The 15,873-nt window shown below is 35.9% G+C and overlaps 1 protein-coding gene across 21 annotated transcripts in view; it reads left to right on the forward strand.

Moving 5' to 3' along the window:
- Positions 1 to 15,873, forward strand: part of NAV3 (neuron navigator 3) — a 548,370-nt gene that overhangs the window by 392,360 nt on the left and 140,137 nt on the right. For 13 of the 21 annotated variants that reach the window (XM_065041103.1, XM_065041095.1, XM_065041044.1 and 10 more), the window contains 2 exons: positions 10,873 to 10,941; positions 13,618 to 13,757. In XM_065041103.1, coding sequence (XP_064897175.1) covers positions 10,873 to 10,941; positions 13,618 to 13,757 — 209 coding nt within the window. Of the gene's footprint in view, positions 1 to 10,872; positions 10,942 to 13,617; positions 13,758 to 14,856; positions 14,876 to 15,873 lie in introns of those variants that run through there. The other 8 variants (XM_065041110.1, XM_065041166.1, XM_065041089.1 and 5 more) reach the window with 2 other exon arrangements.

Genomic DNA, 15,873 nt, shown 5'->3' on the forward strand with positions numbered 1-15,873 from the left:
AGACTGATTTTGATGATATGATTGCTTTCATGGCAACTGTGTCTCAGCATTAGTTACAGAAGGAACCAACATGACTGACTGATTGACAGGATAGCAGTTCATGATTAGAAGGTCCTAAGAAACTCATAAGACAGCAGCACATTTGAGGCTTCAGATACTTTCGGCAAAAGTTGTTTCATACAGATACTTAAACCTTTCTCTGTCATTGAACAAAGAGTATTGAAAAGTTATAAAGTCTAAGGTCCATAACAATGTCACATTTTTCGCTTTTTCCATGTGAATTTGTTAACTCAATAGCTAATCTAACTACTAGCAATAAAAGAATAATTTTACTTTTTTTTGGAAGTAGTAGTGATAAAACAAGCTATTTTATCCTTTCGTAGTGGATGTTAATCTTCGAGGTAATTTATTATTTCACTGCGCAGCTACACCAATCTTTATTAGCCTATTGCTGTTCTGAATATGCTTTTAAAAATTCTTAATATTTTCTGTTTTCTCACATTTTATACTCTGAAAAGAGTTGGCATGTAGAAACCTGAAGGCAGCAAATGTTCATGGTGTATATGTTGGAAAAATTGTTTGGCAAATGCACACAACAGAGATTATTTTCCATTAATTTGGTCTGTGATCCTCTATTACTTCTTTCAGGTTTTTGAGAGGAACAAGAAAAAATATCTTATTATTATTATTATTGCAGAAGCCACATAATTAATATAGTGTTGAACACCTTAATAGCACTTTCACCTTTATACAATAAAGGCAAAAATCTTCAAACCCAATTAGAGTAAATTTTCAAGTGTAATGTGAATATTATTTTCTGATAAATATGAGTATTTTATTTTACTGGAAGACTCTTCTATTTCTGTCATGTTAGACACCTGAGAAATAAAGCTGTCTTTTTGAGGCAGTGTATACTTTTAAGTGCATTTGATATGCACATTTGTATGTGTGCAAACATATAAAACCAAAGTACATACACTGAAAAATGTGGATACTTTTTATAGTCTTCGTACTTTCTCAAAATGTTCAGTAAGCAATCACATTTCGTGTTGTGATTTAAGCCTATGGCTCCATAATTGCAGTTACTTTAGGTTAGATTATTCCATCAGAGAAGTTATCTTCTTTGTCGCTTTCAGATAAGGCTTGGTAAACATGTTGCTTAATTTCAACTTGATACCTAGGAGGTAAAATGCCGTTGTGTGTGCTTTATTAAACAACTATGAAAAGGTGATGCTCCCCTCTGCTTCAGAGAGAAATATGGATTCTACATGGGAGAGGAAAACACCTCTTAGAAGTCATACAGGAGATGTTCAGGATATATACAAGTGGTAGCATTCAGGCTGTGCTGAAGACCAAGGAAGTTTTGTGTGTACAGGGCTAGTGTCTCCCTCTCCTAAGAGAGTGAGTGTCCTTGTGGTGATGATGACAATGAATGTACTCTCACTCTGATTCCCAGGTTATGATGTCCTCAATAATGATCAATGTCTGTGATTATTACTGGGTCTGAGTGCATTCTACACGTCACTGAAGCCAATCTACCTTAGTATCCACCTCAATGAGAGAGTGTTTGATCCCTTTGTCAACAAAAGCTGAAACAGTTACAAAAAGTGATTTTAGAACTCTACAGCTTTCATAGCCAGGTTGTTTTTATATGGTAAACAAACAGAAGCCCCAGGGGAAGGTTATAATCTGAGTATCATGAGAATGACATGATTAGGTTTGTGCCAAAGTGGTAGGCTAGTTGTCCTTGCATGACTATGTAGTCCATGTCTCCTACAAGAGACAATATGGATTAGGAATGTAATTAAAATGATTTCTGGAGGAGCCTCTCTCCCTGTAAGGTTTGGATAGGAGGATAATGGATTTTCCAGTGCAGGCTCCTAACAAAGTTATCTTAAATTGGTCAGTGTAGCAACACTTTAGCAGTTCTAATCCCATGTAATCTGTCAATAACCAAGTTTACATTTGTGAAAATTGTGCACACAGAAGAGGAGCAAGATTCTGCATCTGAAAGAGTATCATTGGCCTATCTAATCCTAGGGCCAACAGCAACATTTCAAATTAAATGTAAAAAGAATGAAGGAAGTTGATTTATAGTAAGTGAAATTTCATTGTAAAGACTATGCTTTATTTATGGACTATTATAATATTGTACCACTAAGTATAAAGACTCTTAAAATCCTTTAGAAGATTAGTGGAAAAATCTACAGTAAATAATAAACCGTAACCTGAGGGAAACAATGGTTTTAGATGTGATTTCTGATTTCTTTTTGTCCTAAAATTTCTTATATGCTTAGCTGTGGGAATTGAATACTTCAAATTCTGAGGTAGGCACTTCACTCTTTAGCTATGACTTTGTTGCTGCTTTAAGATTTAGTTGAGAAAATACAGTGCTGGTGGCCTTATTTCTATCTGTCAGTACAGATAGATGACAACAATGGTTACATTATATTTTTATGTTTTGCTTTGCTAGTGGATTCCATTATCACAGCAATACATCTAAACTTTCTGCAGTGATGATCTTTCAGCCACCCAAATACTAAGAGAAAACACATGTGGATGAAAGAATTTCTGTCTCATTTATGGATTAGGCAGTAACCAGTTTCAGTAAGCTGTCAGCAAAATTCCCCAAGATGGACAAACTATTTTATCACGTACAGGAATGATGAGCACAGCTTGAGGTCCAGATGGATTTTGTTAAATAAGTTATATTAAAAGAGTACCCTGATTTTCCTAGGCGCATAAACAAAGTTAGGTAGCTGATTTCTACAGGCAGTTGCATATATAACTACTGCAATGATCTAGGTTTCATGTTGCCTCCTGCTAAGCAGTACTAGGGAAAAAATGAAATATATTTGACAAACAGCTTATGCTGTGTGAAATGCAGTAATGCAAATGTAGCGGTTATGATTATGAATTTAAATAGATCCATGCCAGAATATTGGCAGTGCCTATGCGAATCTTGGTTACACCACTCTCAGTTTAGAAAAACGCCTTTGTTTCAGGGTTCTCAAGACTTAAAAATATGACCTTAACAGTCTGCACCAAGTACGCTGCATTGACATAGGCTAAAATATGGAATGCATCAATAGTCACACGCCTTCTTTGGTTAACAGAAAGGAAAGTAATGAACTAAGTCTCCTTGCTGTCCTTAGCTCCTGCCATTGCTAGTCACGTGGTTTTAAGGGAAACAGGTAATTCCTGCTTTTCCCCAGTACAGATTCATTAGCTAATGACTGCAAAGAAGAAAAATTAGGAAAATGTTTTTTGTCTTCTTTCTGTTTTCTCTTTTCCTAATAAGGGTCTGAGTGAACAAACTGCTATTAGCCTCATCTGGTGTGTTTTTATGAGTCAGGAAGGTAACACAGAGTGAATTGCTTAATGTGATTGCACCAGGAGCTGCAGCCGCTGACCTTCAAATGGGCCTTAGGGATTTAATTTTACTTTAACTGAGCTATCTTTCTATCTCGAAAACCAGTCTGGGCCCCATTTTGTTCTACACCCCAAAGACATGATTACTACAGTTTTCATGTTTCCCAATGAAAGGAACTTCAAAAAGGAAGTTCTTTCATTGTAATTGTCCTGAAGTCCAAGTAACTAAAGTAGGAGTCCAAGTAATTCCTACATATTAATATTACAGTTTCATTAGTAATTATTTTGATTATTTTTCTAAAACTTGGCTATATTTTGAAACCTATTGCAAAAATGCATCAGCACTATTTCAAGTTTCATAATACTTACCTCTGTTGCATTTTAGACTTGGAAATTACCATACACAAAAGGGTTACTTTTTGATAATGACAAATGACCAGCCTTTTTAACGATGTTCATACAGAAAAGGCAGAACAAAGCAATAGCAAGGATGCATTTTTCACATACTTCTCACCCATATCCCATCCTTTGTAATGTAAGAAGTCATAATATTTCTTAAGCTTAACATGAGGAAAATAAACAAAAAACAAAAACCAACAGCTTTTAGTTTCTAAAACCAACGGTCTTTTCTATAGCCATAAGATACTATATCACATACTAGATAGACATTATAAAAATGAAAAATATAAAGCATTTTATAGCCTCTCTATAGGTTTTAAGGATTTTTCTTAATATTTTATTTCTTATTTAATATTTTCACTACCAGCTTCTCAGAAACTGCTTCTGTGTCTTACTTTCTTATGTACTTCTGTGGGCTGGATCCTGAAAAACCTGTATTTTACTGGTTGGTCCTTGCCCTTATGTGTTATTTAATGTGTTGTACAATCCTTCCTTTCTGCAAAATGCCCAATGTTTGTCTGAACACCTTCCTTAAGAACCTGTGACACAGAATTATACTGATTTCTCCTTTTTATAAATTAGTTCTGTCTTCTGCTCCACAATGATATTCTTCCTCTGCCTCTTGTTCTGTTTGCATTTCAAAATGTGACTCTCATCCCTTCTTGTTGTCCTTTAAATTTTCCAAAAAGTGTTTTAATTCAGTTTAGCAACAATTTTCATCTTGTGCCTTTCAGATATTCTCATTGTCTTGCACTTGTCTCCATTGCCACTCATTACTTTATATACTTCAGTTTTTATGTACTGTGGCCATAATTTTCACTGTTGCTAAGCCAGATTGTGTAGAATTTAATAGAGTTCCATCATCCTTCTAGCATTTTAATCCAACTTTATATATATTTCTTTCTGAAGGAACAGAAGCTTTATAATGTAGTTATTTTCCCTTCAGGCATACTTTGTTGCTCTACTCTCATTCTCCATACAGATTCATTAATTCTTCTCATTCTCTGAAAATGAGTTCTGTTAAAAAAGTGTCCAAGCATTTCTTTCCTTTCCCAGGTCTTCTACCTGTTTAATTACAAACATTTGAGGTTGCCTATATTTTAATGTATATGGCAAATAGAACTTAAATAAATGTAAAGTTCAATGGCACCCATAAAGAACTATTACGGTCTTCGTTCTTTCTTTTGTCCTATGATTAATTTTCTCACCTGTTCTGAAGCAAAATGTTCTTTCCTTATTCCTATTTATTCCTCGATTGATCCCTTGATAGCAGTGTGTGACTCAGTCTTTTCTTTGCATTCTTGCTTTCACTTAAGTCATAGTTTTATATTCGTACTGCTACTTTCTTTGCTACTGTCAGTCTTTTTTATGAACTTCGATCTGTTAGTATTTTCACAGATTAGGCAACAAACATGATATTCTACATACTGTTGTTTTGCAGATATTAGTCAATGAACTAACAGTACACTTTGCAGCTGCTATGGAGAAGATGACTTTCTCTCTTCATTGACCAAAAATAAAATTTACAAATCCTTACACTTCCAAAGAAGCACAGACAGCGCTGTTTATAACAATTAGTGCCCATGGAAAATGGATTAAAATAGATGTTAAAAAAATGGACTTTTGTTGTATTTTAAATTCATCTCACAAGAGATAAATAAGCCACTTAGGAAAATCTCTTATGTATACATTTGTGTTTTGATCTGCTTGCTTGAAAACGCTTATGGGAACATAGATAAAACTTTGGTAGAAGGTTTTGTAAATTTTTTGCATTGCTTAGCTCTTTACCATTTTACGGTCAATGGGGAGACCCAACAGAATGCACGTGAATGTACTTTAATACTTTACATAAGAACACCCTAAATATGTCTTAATTGGTTGACTGATGTAGCTTTATAGGAATCTCATCTATACTTTAGAATGTGTTTTTTTCTGGAAACCTATGAAAGGGTTCAAAAGACAGTGAGTGCAGGTTTGAAAAAGTGCCAGCCTCAGGCTTTCTGGCAACCCCTTTTCCATTCTCTCTAGGAGAAAACTTTGTTACAGACTTATTCTATCAGACTGAAGCAGAATAGGGGCATACATTACTGTGCACATCACCTGATATGCTGTTCTAGTGCAAGATCATAAATGCTATGGAGGTAAGGTCACAAAAGGGTATGGTTGGACCCTAAAGGCGTAGTCCTGGTTCTGGTGGCATACAGTTGTCTACTTGTCTGACTTGTTCAGAAAAAATAATGTTTTTTAAAAGATTGTTTGGACTACTTAAGGCAAATTACAGTTCAGGCTAAGCACAGTAGCTAAGTAACACATTTATGACTTAGTTGATATGGTTTTTGTTTCTTTAATCTTATGATTTCAAATATTTTTTCATTAAATTCTACAAAATACCTATAGAACAAATACTGGGACCAGGGTGGGACACAGTGGTTGGTGATTCATTCTTATTACAAGTCACCGTATTCTGCGAGAACATAAACTTTGATGTAATACTGGGTTATCTGAGTTTTGGTTTGTGAGCTGTGAACAACAGGAAAGCACTGACAACACAATTTTACTTCTATCTCCAAGCCTGAATCAATTGGAGACAGACTTCTTGTATGAGATGACAGAAGTTCAAAGAGCAGAAAGGAGAAATGTCCACCTAATATGGAACAGATGACATGGTCTCAGCTAGAACTGCGAGCCATAAACATTTCCTCATGTGAATGATAAAATAAATGTGTGTTCCTGTGTTATATATATATTATACATCTATAAAATATAAAATATTGATATAGCTATAAAATGCACATACATATCAAGATTTAGATATAAATTAACATTTTTTAATATTCGTATGTAGATAGATTGAGATGTGTGGACATAAGCATATATTCATTCACCGGGACTGGGTTAAAAAAGCAAAAGAAATATCTCAAAAATATTGCTTATGGGAAAATTCAGGTAGTTTGGTTACCTCCTCCGTCTTCCTTGGTTGTTTGTTGGAGGAGTCAGGGATCTTTTTGCTGCCCAGACTGTTTGGTATGGTGAGGAGTCTGGAAAAATTTGTTTCCTGTGGGATCTCTCCAGGCAGGCTTGGGATCTGGAATCAGGTGAACCTTAAATTATCATCTCTCATCCATTTTGCCAAGCAGACTGATGAGAAGTACGTAGTCCAGGAGTTTGTTAAATAAGTAAATAAATAAATAAATATAAAATGTGTACAGAACAATCAAGATTTCTGGGGAATTTTTTCCATTTCAGATTCATCTCTTTTAATCTGGGGGACTTTGGGTGGCGGGTTTGGTTTTGTTTGGTTTTATGTTTGTTTGGTTGTTGTTATGGGTTTTTTTTTTTTGGGGGGGGAGGTTGTTTTTGTTGTTTGTTTGTTTGTTTGTTTTTTAATCATGGAATTATTCTAGTAGAAAAATCTCAAACCATCCCAGAGTTTAATCATCCTCATGATAGAAATGCACTTTATAAGATAAACAACATATTCAAATTCAGGTATGCCAGTAAGTTAGAAAGACTAGTTACATACTACAAACCCACTTGCTTTCTGTCTAATTTAAACAGATCACATAGCTGGCATTTCAGAACCATCATGTGACTCAATATTATAGGAAAATGTCAGTATGATGTAACATGATCCTTTTTGATCTTCCAAAAGACTGTTAATGAAATTATTACTTTTTGGATTACTTTTTGGTGGAGGATTACTTTTTGGTGGATTACTTTTTGGTGAAGGAAGTTAAAATATTTTCAGCTTGATTCATACTCTGTCTCCAGGTTTATAGGAGCTCTGTCCTGCAGTTTTACATGTTATATACACTTCCAAGGTGCTGTTTCTTTCCTGACACGCCGTGCTATTTGTATAGCAGCGAGACTGGCTTTCTGGCATGTCAGTCCAGTGTCGAGCAGTCACTTGCCTTCCCTCTTCATCTTCTTTGTTCTTATGTCCCCATTTCAGCTGAATATTCCATTTCACTTTCAGAGGGAGGGAGGGCATTTAAGAACCTTTAGTATCGTAACTCATATTTCTTATAGGAGCCTATATTGCACGCCCACATGATGCAGCACAGAGTCCTGGTTCCTGCAACCAGGATGGCTGTAGTACAGCTCTGGTGTTCCCTGTCAGAACCACAGGGTTAGGACAATCTTTAATATCTCTGTAGCTTCCTTCTCAATACTACCACAGCTACCTCTGTGCTGAACTGCCTTTCTGGTAGTCTCAATATATTTATTCCATTTTCTCATGGCATTTAACTAAGGGAACAGCAACAGAAATTACGCAGTGTCACCATTTTGTATCTATTGCATAGACTAGTGTTTCCTTGGTTTGCAAGAAAAAATATGGGGGCTTGATTTCCAGCTGGAATCCAGTTTTCAGAGTCCAGATGATCTGATGATCTCTAAGGATTTGGGATGAGATGTATGTATACCATCTGACCTTTCTGGAATAGGATTTGCTTAACCAGGATCATCTGCCCGCTCTTCCCCTGTGTATTAGGTGAGATGGGAGAGATAAGCATGATGCCAGAGGCCAGAAGGACTTTTCCTGGCCCAGGCCCTCTGTGTGGATCTATAAGCATAAAAATGTGTGTTTTAAACAAAACAGTTTCAATGGGGAGTTTTTTTGTTTGTTTGGGGTTTTGTTTTGTTTTGTTTTCCTGACTGCCAGATGTTATCCACAGACAATTATTTGGTAGAATGGAGGGCAGCAGGTAAATGTTTGTTTATACACTTAGAAGAGTGGGTAGACTTTATATGTGTTGCAGTTCACATCTATGACAGTGGGGCCACCAGCTGGAAAACAGGCATCTGTGCAAAACTTTAATGGGTCCAGCACATCCAGTGCTAATTGAGGTGGAAAACCCCGAGTCATTAGGAACTTGATGAACCTGGTTTATGAGCTGTTAAAGTTTTGGTTTTCCCTTTCATTTGTCACATTACTTTAGAAAAGAAATTTATCCTGTCACAGTGGAAATGATGCTTTATTGATATTGACACATCTGTCAAAGCCTTTCAAGCCAGTGTGGAAAGCTTGAAAGCAGTCAATAAGGTGATGTTTCATGGGTTTGATAGTAAATGAAGTCCCAGGTAACAGGCGTGGAAGGAAAGCATTCTACCAAGCATTTCCCGATAGGTGCTTCATGTATTTATTGTTATTAAAAAAAAAAAGGGAGGAAAAGTGCCATCTGTCTGTGGGCTAGCTTATCAACAACTTCGAAACATTTTTGATCTTTCCAGCTACTTTGGAATTGTGTTGTTTGAGGTAGAAATGTTATGACATGGCAGGCATCCTATTCACTCAACTTTTCCAGCTCACTGTCAATGTTGATTGTACTGTGTATCATTTTACCTTTTACAACATAAATGCACTTTTATTTGACATATCATTTTTCTCACAAACGTCTTAGTTTAGTTAATGCAGATAACCAACTAATCATTTCTAGATCCTTTCATTTAAAATATCCTGAAAAAAAAACACGAGCAGAAGATTAAAAGATGGGCTATAGTGCCAGGCACAAAGGTAGCAACTTCAGCAATTATACTATGTCCTATTTGCATCATAAGTCTAGACATTATTGAGAAAGACAGCTGCAAATGCAATATAATTCAATATACTAATGATAGATACAAATATATAAACTGTAATTATTATGATGCTATTATAATCTATTACAATTCCCACAGAATTTGTAGAATTTGTAGAATTTCTTATATTCATTGTGTGCACAAATGCCATTTACAATTGGCAGGCACAGAGGCAATACTAAACCCTTTACTGGGGCTTAATTTGGTAAAATAACAATAATCATGCATCCTACTCAAGTCTCACATTGTCCCTTGGTTTGTTTCTTCCCCTGGCCCTTCTTTGGGACTGCTGTGCCAGTATGGGAAGATCTTACTCCCTTGAAGGCCTCTCTCAACCACCCTGCACTCAGGCTATCTGCTTCAGTGGACTAGCAGAAATTGCTTAACACTTCTCTGGTAGTTTCTATACCACCAGGTGTTTCTTGTAAGTGCTGCCAGCCTATAAAGCCAAGACCAGAGGGCTGTGGTTTCTGCTGCTACTCAGAATGGCTGGAAGCTGCAGAACTGTAAAAGACAAAAGCAGTGTATGGCTATCAGAGTTTCTGCTTACTCAGTTCTCTGTCACTTCCTTAAGAATACAAGGAATTTGAGGTAACTGCACCTGGCTTAGGCACCTGTCTGTACCCTTAGGCTGTGTGGATCCCAAAGGATGCACCTGTACATAGTAACTGAAGTTATCTGGCAGGAGGACTTACCTTGGCTATAACTTCGACATATCCCATACACAAATGTCTAAACAAGTAGAAGCATAAATTTACTGTTTAGTAACGACACCTTGTTGGATGTCAAAAGGAATACATAATTCTTAGCCCTGTAGCACAGCATATCTTCTATTGCAGAAATACTGGTTGAATGCTTTAACAGACAAAGATGCATATTTTATGGAATTTAACTGGGAGCCTAAGCAAATGCCAAGGCTTTCCTAATGAAGTCTCTGATCCATGGCCTGGGTAATGCATCACATACATGACCTGTGCTGCTGTAATAGTAATGAAAATGATAATGGGATGCTTCTTTCGTATAGATTGGAAGGGTCACTTTTCTTCAGTGGGAATTTTTCTGAGTTCACACTGGTTCTGGTATTGCAAATTAGTTCCTAACTGCCAGACTGTGAACCTGTTCAGGTTGCTGGAGAAACAAGTAGTTGTATATTTGTGCTTAGTATTTTTAGTGGATTTAAAAAAAAAGGGGGGGGCCACAAAGTTTTGAGGAGCACTCTGTGTGAATTGAGCTAGACTTCAGTAATTCAGTCACTGGAAATTTGCCCACATTGTCTATTCCTAAGATAATTTCTAGCAAATGAGACAAGGAATAACAATATCCATTATTTCATAATCTGTGCATTGCATCTCTCATAAAAATCTGCATGTTTGCATTATTTCATGTTTTTGCCAGTGAATTTGTGTTTTCTATCCATGTTCAATTTGCATTCATTAACTCATAGTGTGCTGGTAAGTGTGTTCCTTCTACACATGTTCAAAGAAATTCTTTAATTCAATTTCTCTGTTTCTTCTCATACAGTCTCACAGCCAGATATGCAACTCAGTCTAATCACAGTGGAATTTCAACCAGTCAAAAAAAGGCTTCTAGGTCAGTTAAATATCTCTAATTTATTGCTTGTTAGTGATACTCAAGCAAGTATATGCCCATTGATATTTTATCCTTTCGACATAAGTAGACATTAAAAAATGTATATTTATGTTATGCGTGCAAGCTTTGCAATGATGAGCTTTGCCATGGGAAAGCCTTGTACGGACTGGAAGAAGCTGATTTGTACTGTATATTAGTAATATTTCTGGTTGTTTTGTATCCTGCATTTTTGTATCCTGCATGTAAAAAACTGAATGTGAAGGATTAGTTGGTGATTTTAGTGCTCTCTATTCTCTGGCTCAAATCCTTTACTTTAGTCATCAGTGAAATGAAGTTTGGAAGTCCATCCCAATTCCCACTTGCTGTTTTGCGTGTATTGCAAACCCACCTGAGAAGTTGAGTTCACAGAGCCAAGTTAATGCAGAAGCAAATCAGAGCAGAAAAAAAGAACCACTTCCAAGACTTCTGCTCCATCAAGAGTAGCCTGCACACAGCCTGCATTAACCAGATGCTTTGTTTTGGCAGTGAATTTGACAGAGCTGTGTGTAGGAGCTGAACTCTTTCAGATTTCATCAGTACTTTTACTTTGTCACTTCCATGAGCACTAAAATCTACAAGTCAGATTGCAGAGAAAGAAATGGAGGTCTAAAGCTTAATCTTGTTTCTAGCTTTTTTTTCCGGTGGAGGATGATTAATGTGTTCATTAATTATACCTTTGCTGTGCGGTTCATTGGTGAGAACAATGAACTCTAAATTGCATAATCTACAATGAAGATTGCATTTTGCGGAATAGCACACTAACAGAGTTTGAGTTGCTGGTGATAGCTTGGAATGAGCTATACCATGGTCCAGTTGCTTTGCACCTGCATTTATAGGTCTTCAGTTTTCCTTATTGCTGATGCTCCTGTCTTGTCCACATTCAATATGTTGGGGTTAACAGTCTTATTGTCTAATACTTTAAATCTGTGGCAGTGTTTCCGAAGCCTGTTCAGAGGTATGTGACTTGTCCCTTATTTGTTCTCCTCTTTGCATTTCCTTCGCTGCTTAACCTGATTCTGCAAGAGCAATTTAAAACCTGTATTCAATTAAAAAAGACAGAAAATGAGGTAAACTGGAAAGTGTGTAGAGCAAATGACCTCATGTATATTGTGCTTACTGTGGCAAGTTCTCAAATTCTGGCGTGCAGAATACATGCAGAAGTATATTTTAACAGAACACAGGATTTTCAAGTGTTGCACATACTTTCTCATTGCTCTTTTCATTACCTTCAACAAACAATCTCAGGGCTCTTACTGCCTGTCAAATTAGGGTAATGAAAAGGAGCAAATGGATTTTTAAGTTTGTTTTAGTGTGTTCTTCAGGGAACAGAAGATCACTCTAATTCATGGGTCATGGTAAAGGTTAGCATGTGTACAGCTGCGGAGCAGAGACAGTCTGCTCTGGGCTCTGCACAGAGACTAGCAGGGCAGGCTGGCAGCCAGAAAGAGCCATTAAAATAACTAATGGACTATCACTCTGAGGCGTAAGTTGGTAAAGGAAGAGAACATGGAGCTGTTTACATATATTCACTAAAGAAAATAAAATTATTTGAAAATTTCTTTTATACCAGTATATTAAACAAAAAATTTTGGATTAAATCTAATGGTTTTTAATTCTTTGTAATGTGATTTTTTTTTTCCTCCCTTCTGATGCTGTTCTTTTGTAATACAGTGAAATTAACAGAATTCAATAACTCTGGTATAATTTGTATTGCCATTGTCAAAATCATCATAGCATTCCAGTAAGTAAGAAAAAGGAGATATTCTTCTCCTATGGCAAAAGCCTCCTGCTAATTTGAGCATTTCATTTTGTCTATCACATAACAAAATTGGAAAGGACTGGGAGTACCCACAGAGATGCTGCAGAAAGATTGAAGTAATTCTTTAATACGTTAAAGAATCTTACATCAGAGAACTGATTTAAACAGAAAAAAAAAGATGCAGGCTTACATATGCCAAGAACAACAGATCCTACATTTTTTTCATTAACATAGCCACACAGTAAGGTTCAGATGGTGGCAGCAAATACTAACAAGTGAACTGTATAGTCTACACCACATACTTCTATCTGAAAGATATACATGCATCTGTAGCATCTATAATAGCTGAAGTGTGTATTTTCAATATTTTTCATTTAAAGGTGGAAGCGCTTTAGCCAATAGTCCTCTGAAATATAACCAAAGATAACTAAAGAGCCAGCTTTTGTGCTAAACACAGCTGTGAAACATTTGCTAGAGCAAGAGACATGAAATATTTCTCAACTATGTGCTGTTGCACTTCCTAATCAATTTCTGTAACATATCCTCCTCAAAAGTGACAGATTTAAATAGCACTTGACATTGCAACTTAATGTTTTTTTAGGGTGAATCTGTTTTAGCAATGTTAATGGCAAATGCAAAGCATCTTCTTATATGTCTTGTGACTCTAGAAAGCATCTTTTTCCCTTTTGTGTGTGTAAGGATAAGCTTTTATTTTCATTTGTGGAGTCTAACTAATTTGAATCCTCTTGTTCATTGTTACTTACATGAAATCATTGTTTTCAGTTGTTGGTTTTAAATTCTGGTCTCATATTTGCATATTGCCTTCTTTATAGGTTGCATTATATAAAATGAACTGATTTATTATCCTACCATTCCAGGCTTCCAGGACCCTCAAGGGTGCCAGCTGCAGGCAGCAGTACCAAAGTCCAGGGAGCTTCTAATTTAAATCGGAGAAGCCAGAGCTTTAACAGCATTGACAAAAACAAACCTCCACAATATGCAAACGGAAATGAAAAAGGTAAGTAAATAAAAGTTAGTATACTAAGTTTACCAAACATACAAGGGGGAGCAGAGGGGAATATATAAAGAGAAAAAATCCTCAAAGGTCAAAGAAGTGAAAGTGTTATCAAGACTTGATAAGGAAGATCTGTGGAGGTAGGACTCTGAATTAAGACTTGTGGTTGAGTTGAGATTCAAGTTCAGATCTGAAAACTCTTTCATGGAAGTATTGTTGAGTCATATTTCTGAAATGAATCCATATTGCATGCCTATAAACTCTGTCCATATTCAAGTCTTCTCATACCTAAAGGAAGACTGTCATAATTTTCAGGAGACTTTGCATCTGAGCCTCTAATGGAGAAGAATTAGAATATTATATTTACATCAGAATATTACATGCATCTATTCTTTCAGAACCTTATTGGGTGTACATATGTCTGAATAGAGGGCTGGAAGTTAAGTCAAATGTAATAAAACTTTTCAGGGATTTGAATTCAGTGTTCATGGTTTATTGCCTATGTTAAATATGAATGTACATTTTACAAACAAACTGAGTTTCCCAAGTCCTTGAATTTCTCCCAGCCCAACACTGTTTTCCTGGAAAATGTGCCTCTTCAGGCTTTATCTCAGAAATAATAATGCAAAAATTCAGCTTTCTGAGTTGTGTAACTAATCCAACCCCTTCCCCCTCCTTCTTTCTCCCTTTGTGTAATGAACAGCATTTTATTCATATCTCTGGGTTAGAATACAGTTGAAAATGGTACAATATACATAGTACCCATCTGCATCCTTGGGGCCTGTGGGAGGAAGAAGTATGCAGTGAATGTTCTTCATCCAAGCAACAGGCAGCTATCCAGATTTTTTTTTTTTTACAAAATTCTGATGAACACGCTTTGCCCCTAGCTGTATCTGAAGATATAAAACCATCCTTTCAATAGTTATTTCTTTATTTTTACTATCAGGGCCGAATGTTTTGGATAGTTCTATAATGGGATTTATTTTATCAAGGACTTGTTTATGGTAAGACATCCAGACTAAAACTAGAAAAAGATCAGAGTGAAAACTGAGCAGACACTGTAAAGTTCACAAATACAATAGTGAAGTTATGAAGTAGGAGAAGTGGCTGCTAGAGTGAAGGTATGTACAGCAGTTTAGGTTTTAGAATTGCTTCATAACGTTGATGTAAGTTTGCCACTGAAATATGTGAGAGTGTGAAATGATTCAAGGTGAGACATGCTTGTAGATCCTAATATTCTTAGCTCATTACTTGGAAATTGTTTTTTGACTGCTGAGGTTTGCATTGCATTGAACTTTTACGTGGCTTTTTGCATGATGGATTTCTTACTTTCCCATTCCTTCACAGCACAGAATGAGAACCAAAATGAGATTTTTAGTGAAGTCATCACTTGCAAGAGGAGAAGGGGCGGCTTTGTTTGTGTATAGTCATTCAACTGACTTAGAGGATATAGAAAATTTAATGTTGCACAACTACAGAGTACTATATAGACATCCCAAGGATGTTTCTATCTGTTCTTTTTTCTTTCTTTTGAAGCAGCAGGATGAATGGAAGAACATTGTTTTCACATGATAATTTAAACCAAATACAAGTTTGTTTTAAAATATAAAGCAGAAGTTAATTAGAGTAAATGACTGTTGTGAGTGCAAGGATAGTGGTGTTCTTTTTTATACCCTAAAAGAACAGATGAGAATCTGCATTTGAATTCACCATGCTATTTCTTTGCCTAAAGAGAAAAAAACTGAACCATGCTATATTTTAAATTTTATTATTATAGTGGTGAATTTTTTAATATTACAATTAAATTACAGAGTAATCTTTCTTTTTTTTTTTTTTTAAGTATTTGAGGATGTTCTGTGACCTGAGTGTTTCTGAATAAGTTGTTTAGAAACAAACTTCAGCCCTCACAATAGTAATAATAATAAACACCTCTTAAAAAAAAAAAAAGTGTGACTATACATTGAAAAACTGATTTTTTCCTTACAATGTGACACACAGAATAAACCTTATATTTCAAATTTTGCAACTGATGCAGATGCCTGGAACAAGATAACTCTAACAGCTTCCATTGAATGGATATACAGCCCATTCACTCTAATTTCTGAGATGTAACTCATAT

The sequence above is a fragment of the Columba livia genome, chromosome 1, assembly GCF_036013475.1.
Source record: "Columba livia isolate bColLiv1 breed racing homer chromosome 1, bColLiv1.pat.W.v2, whole genome shotgun sequence".
Lineage (NCBI taxonomy): Eukaryota > Metazoa > Chordata > Aves > Columbiformes > Columbidae > Columba > Columba livia.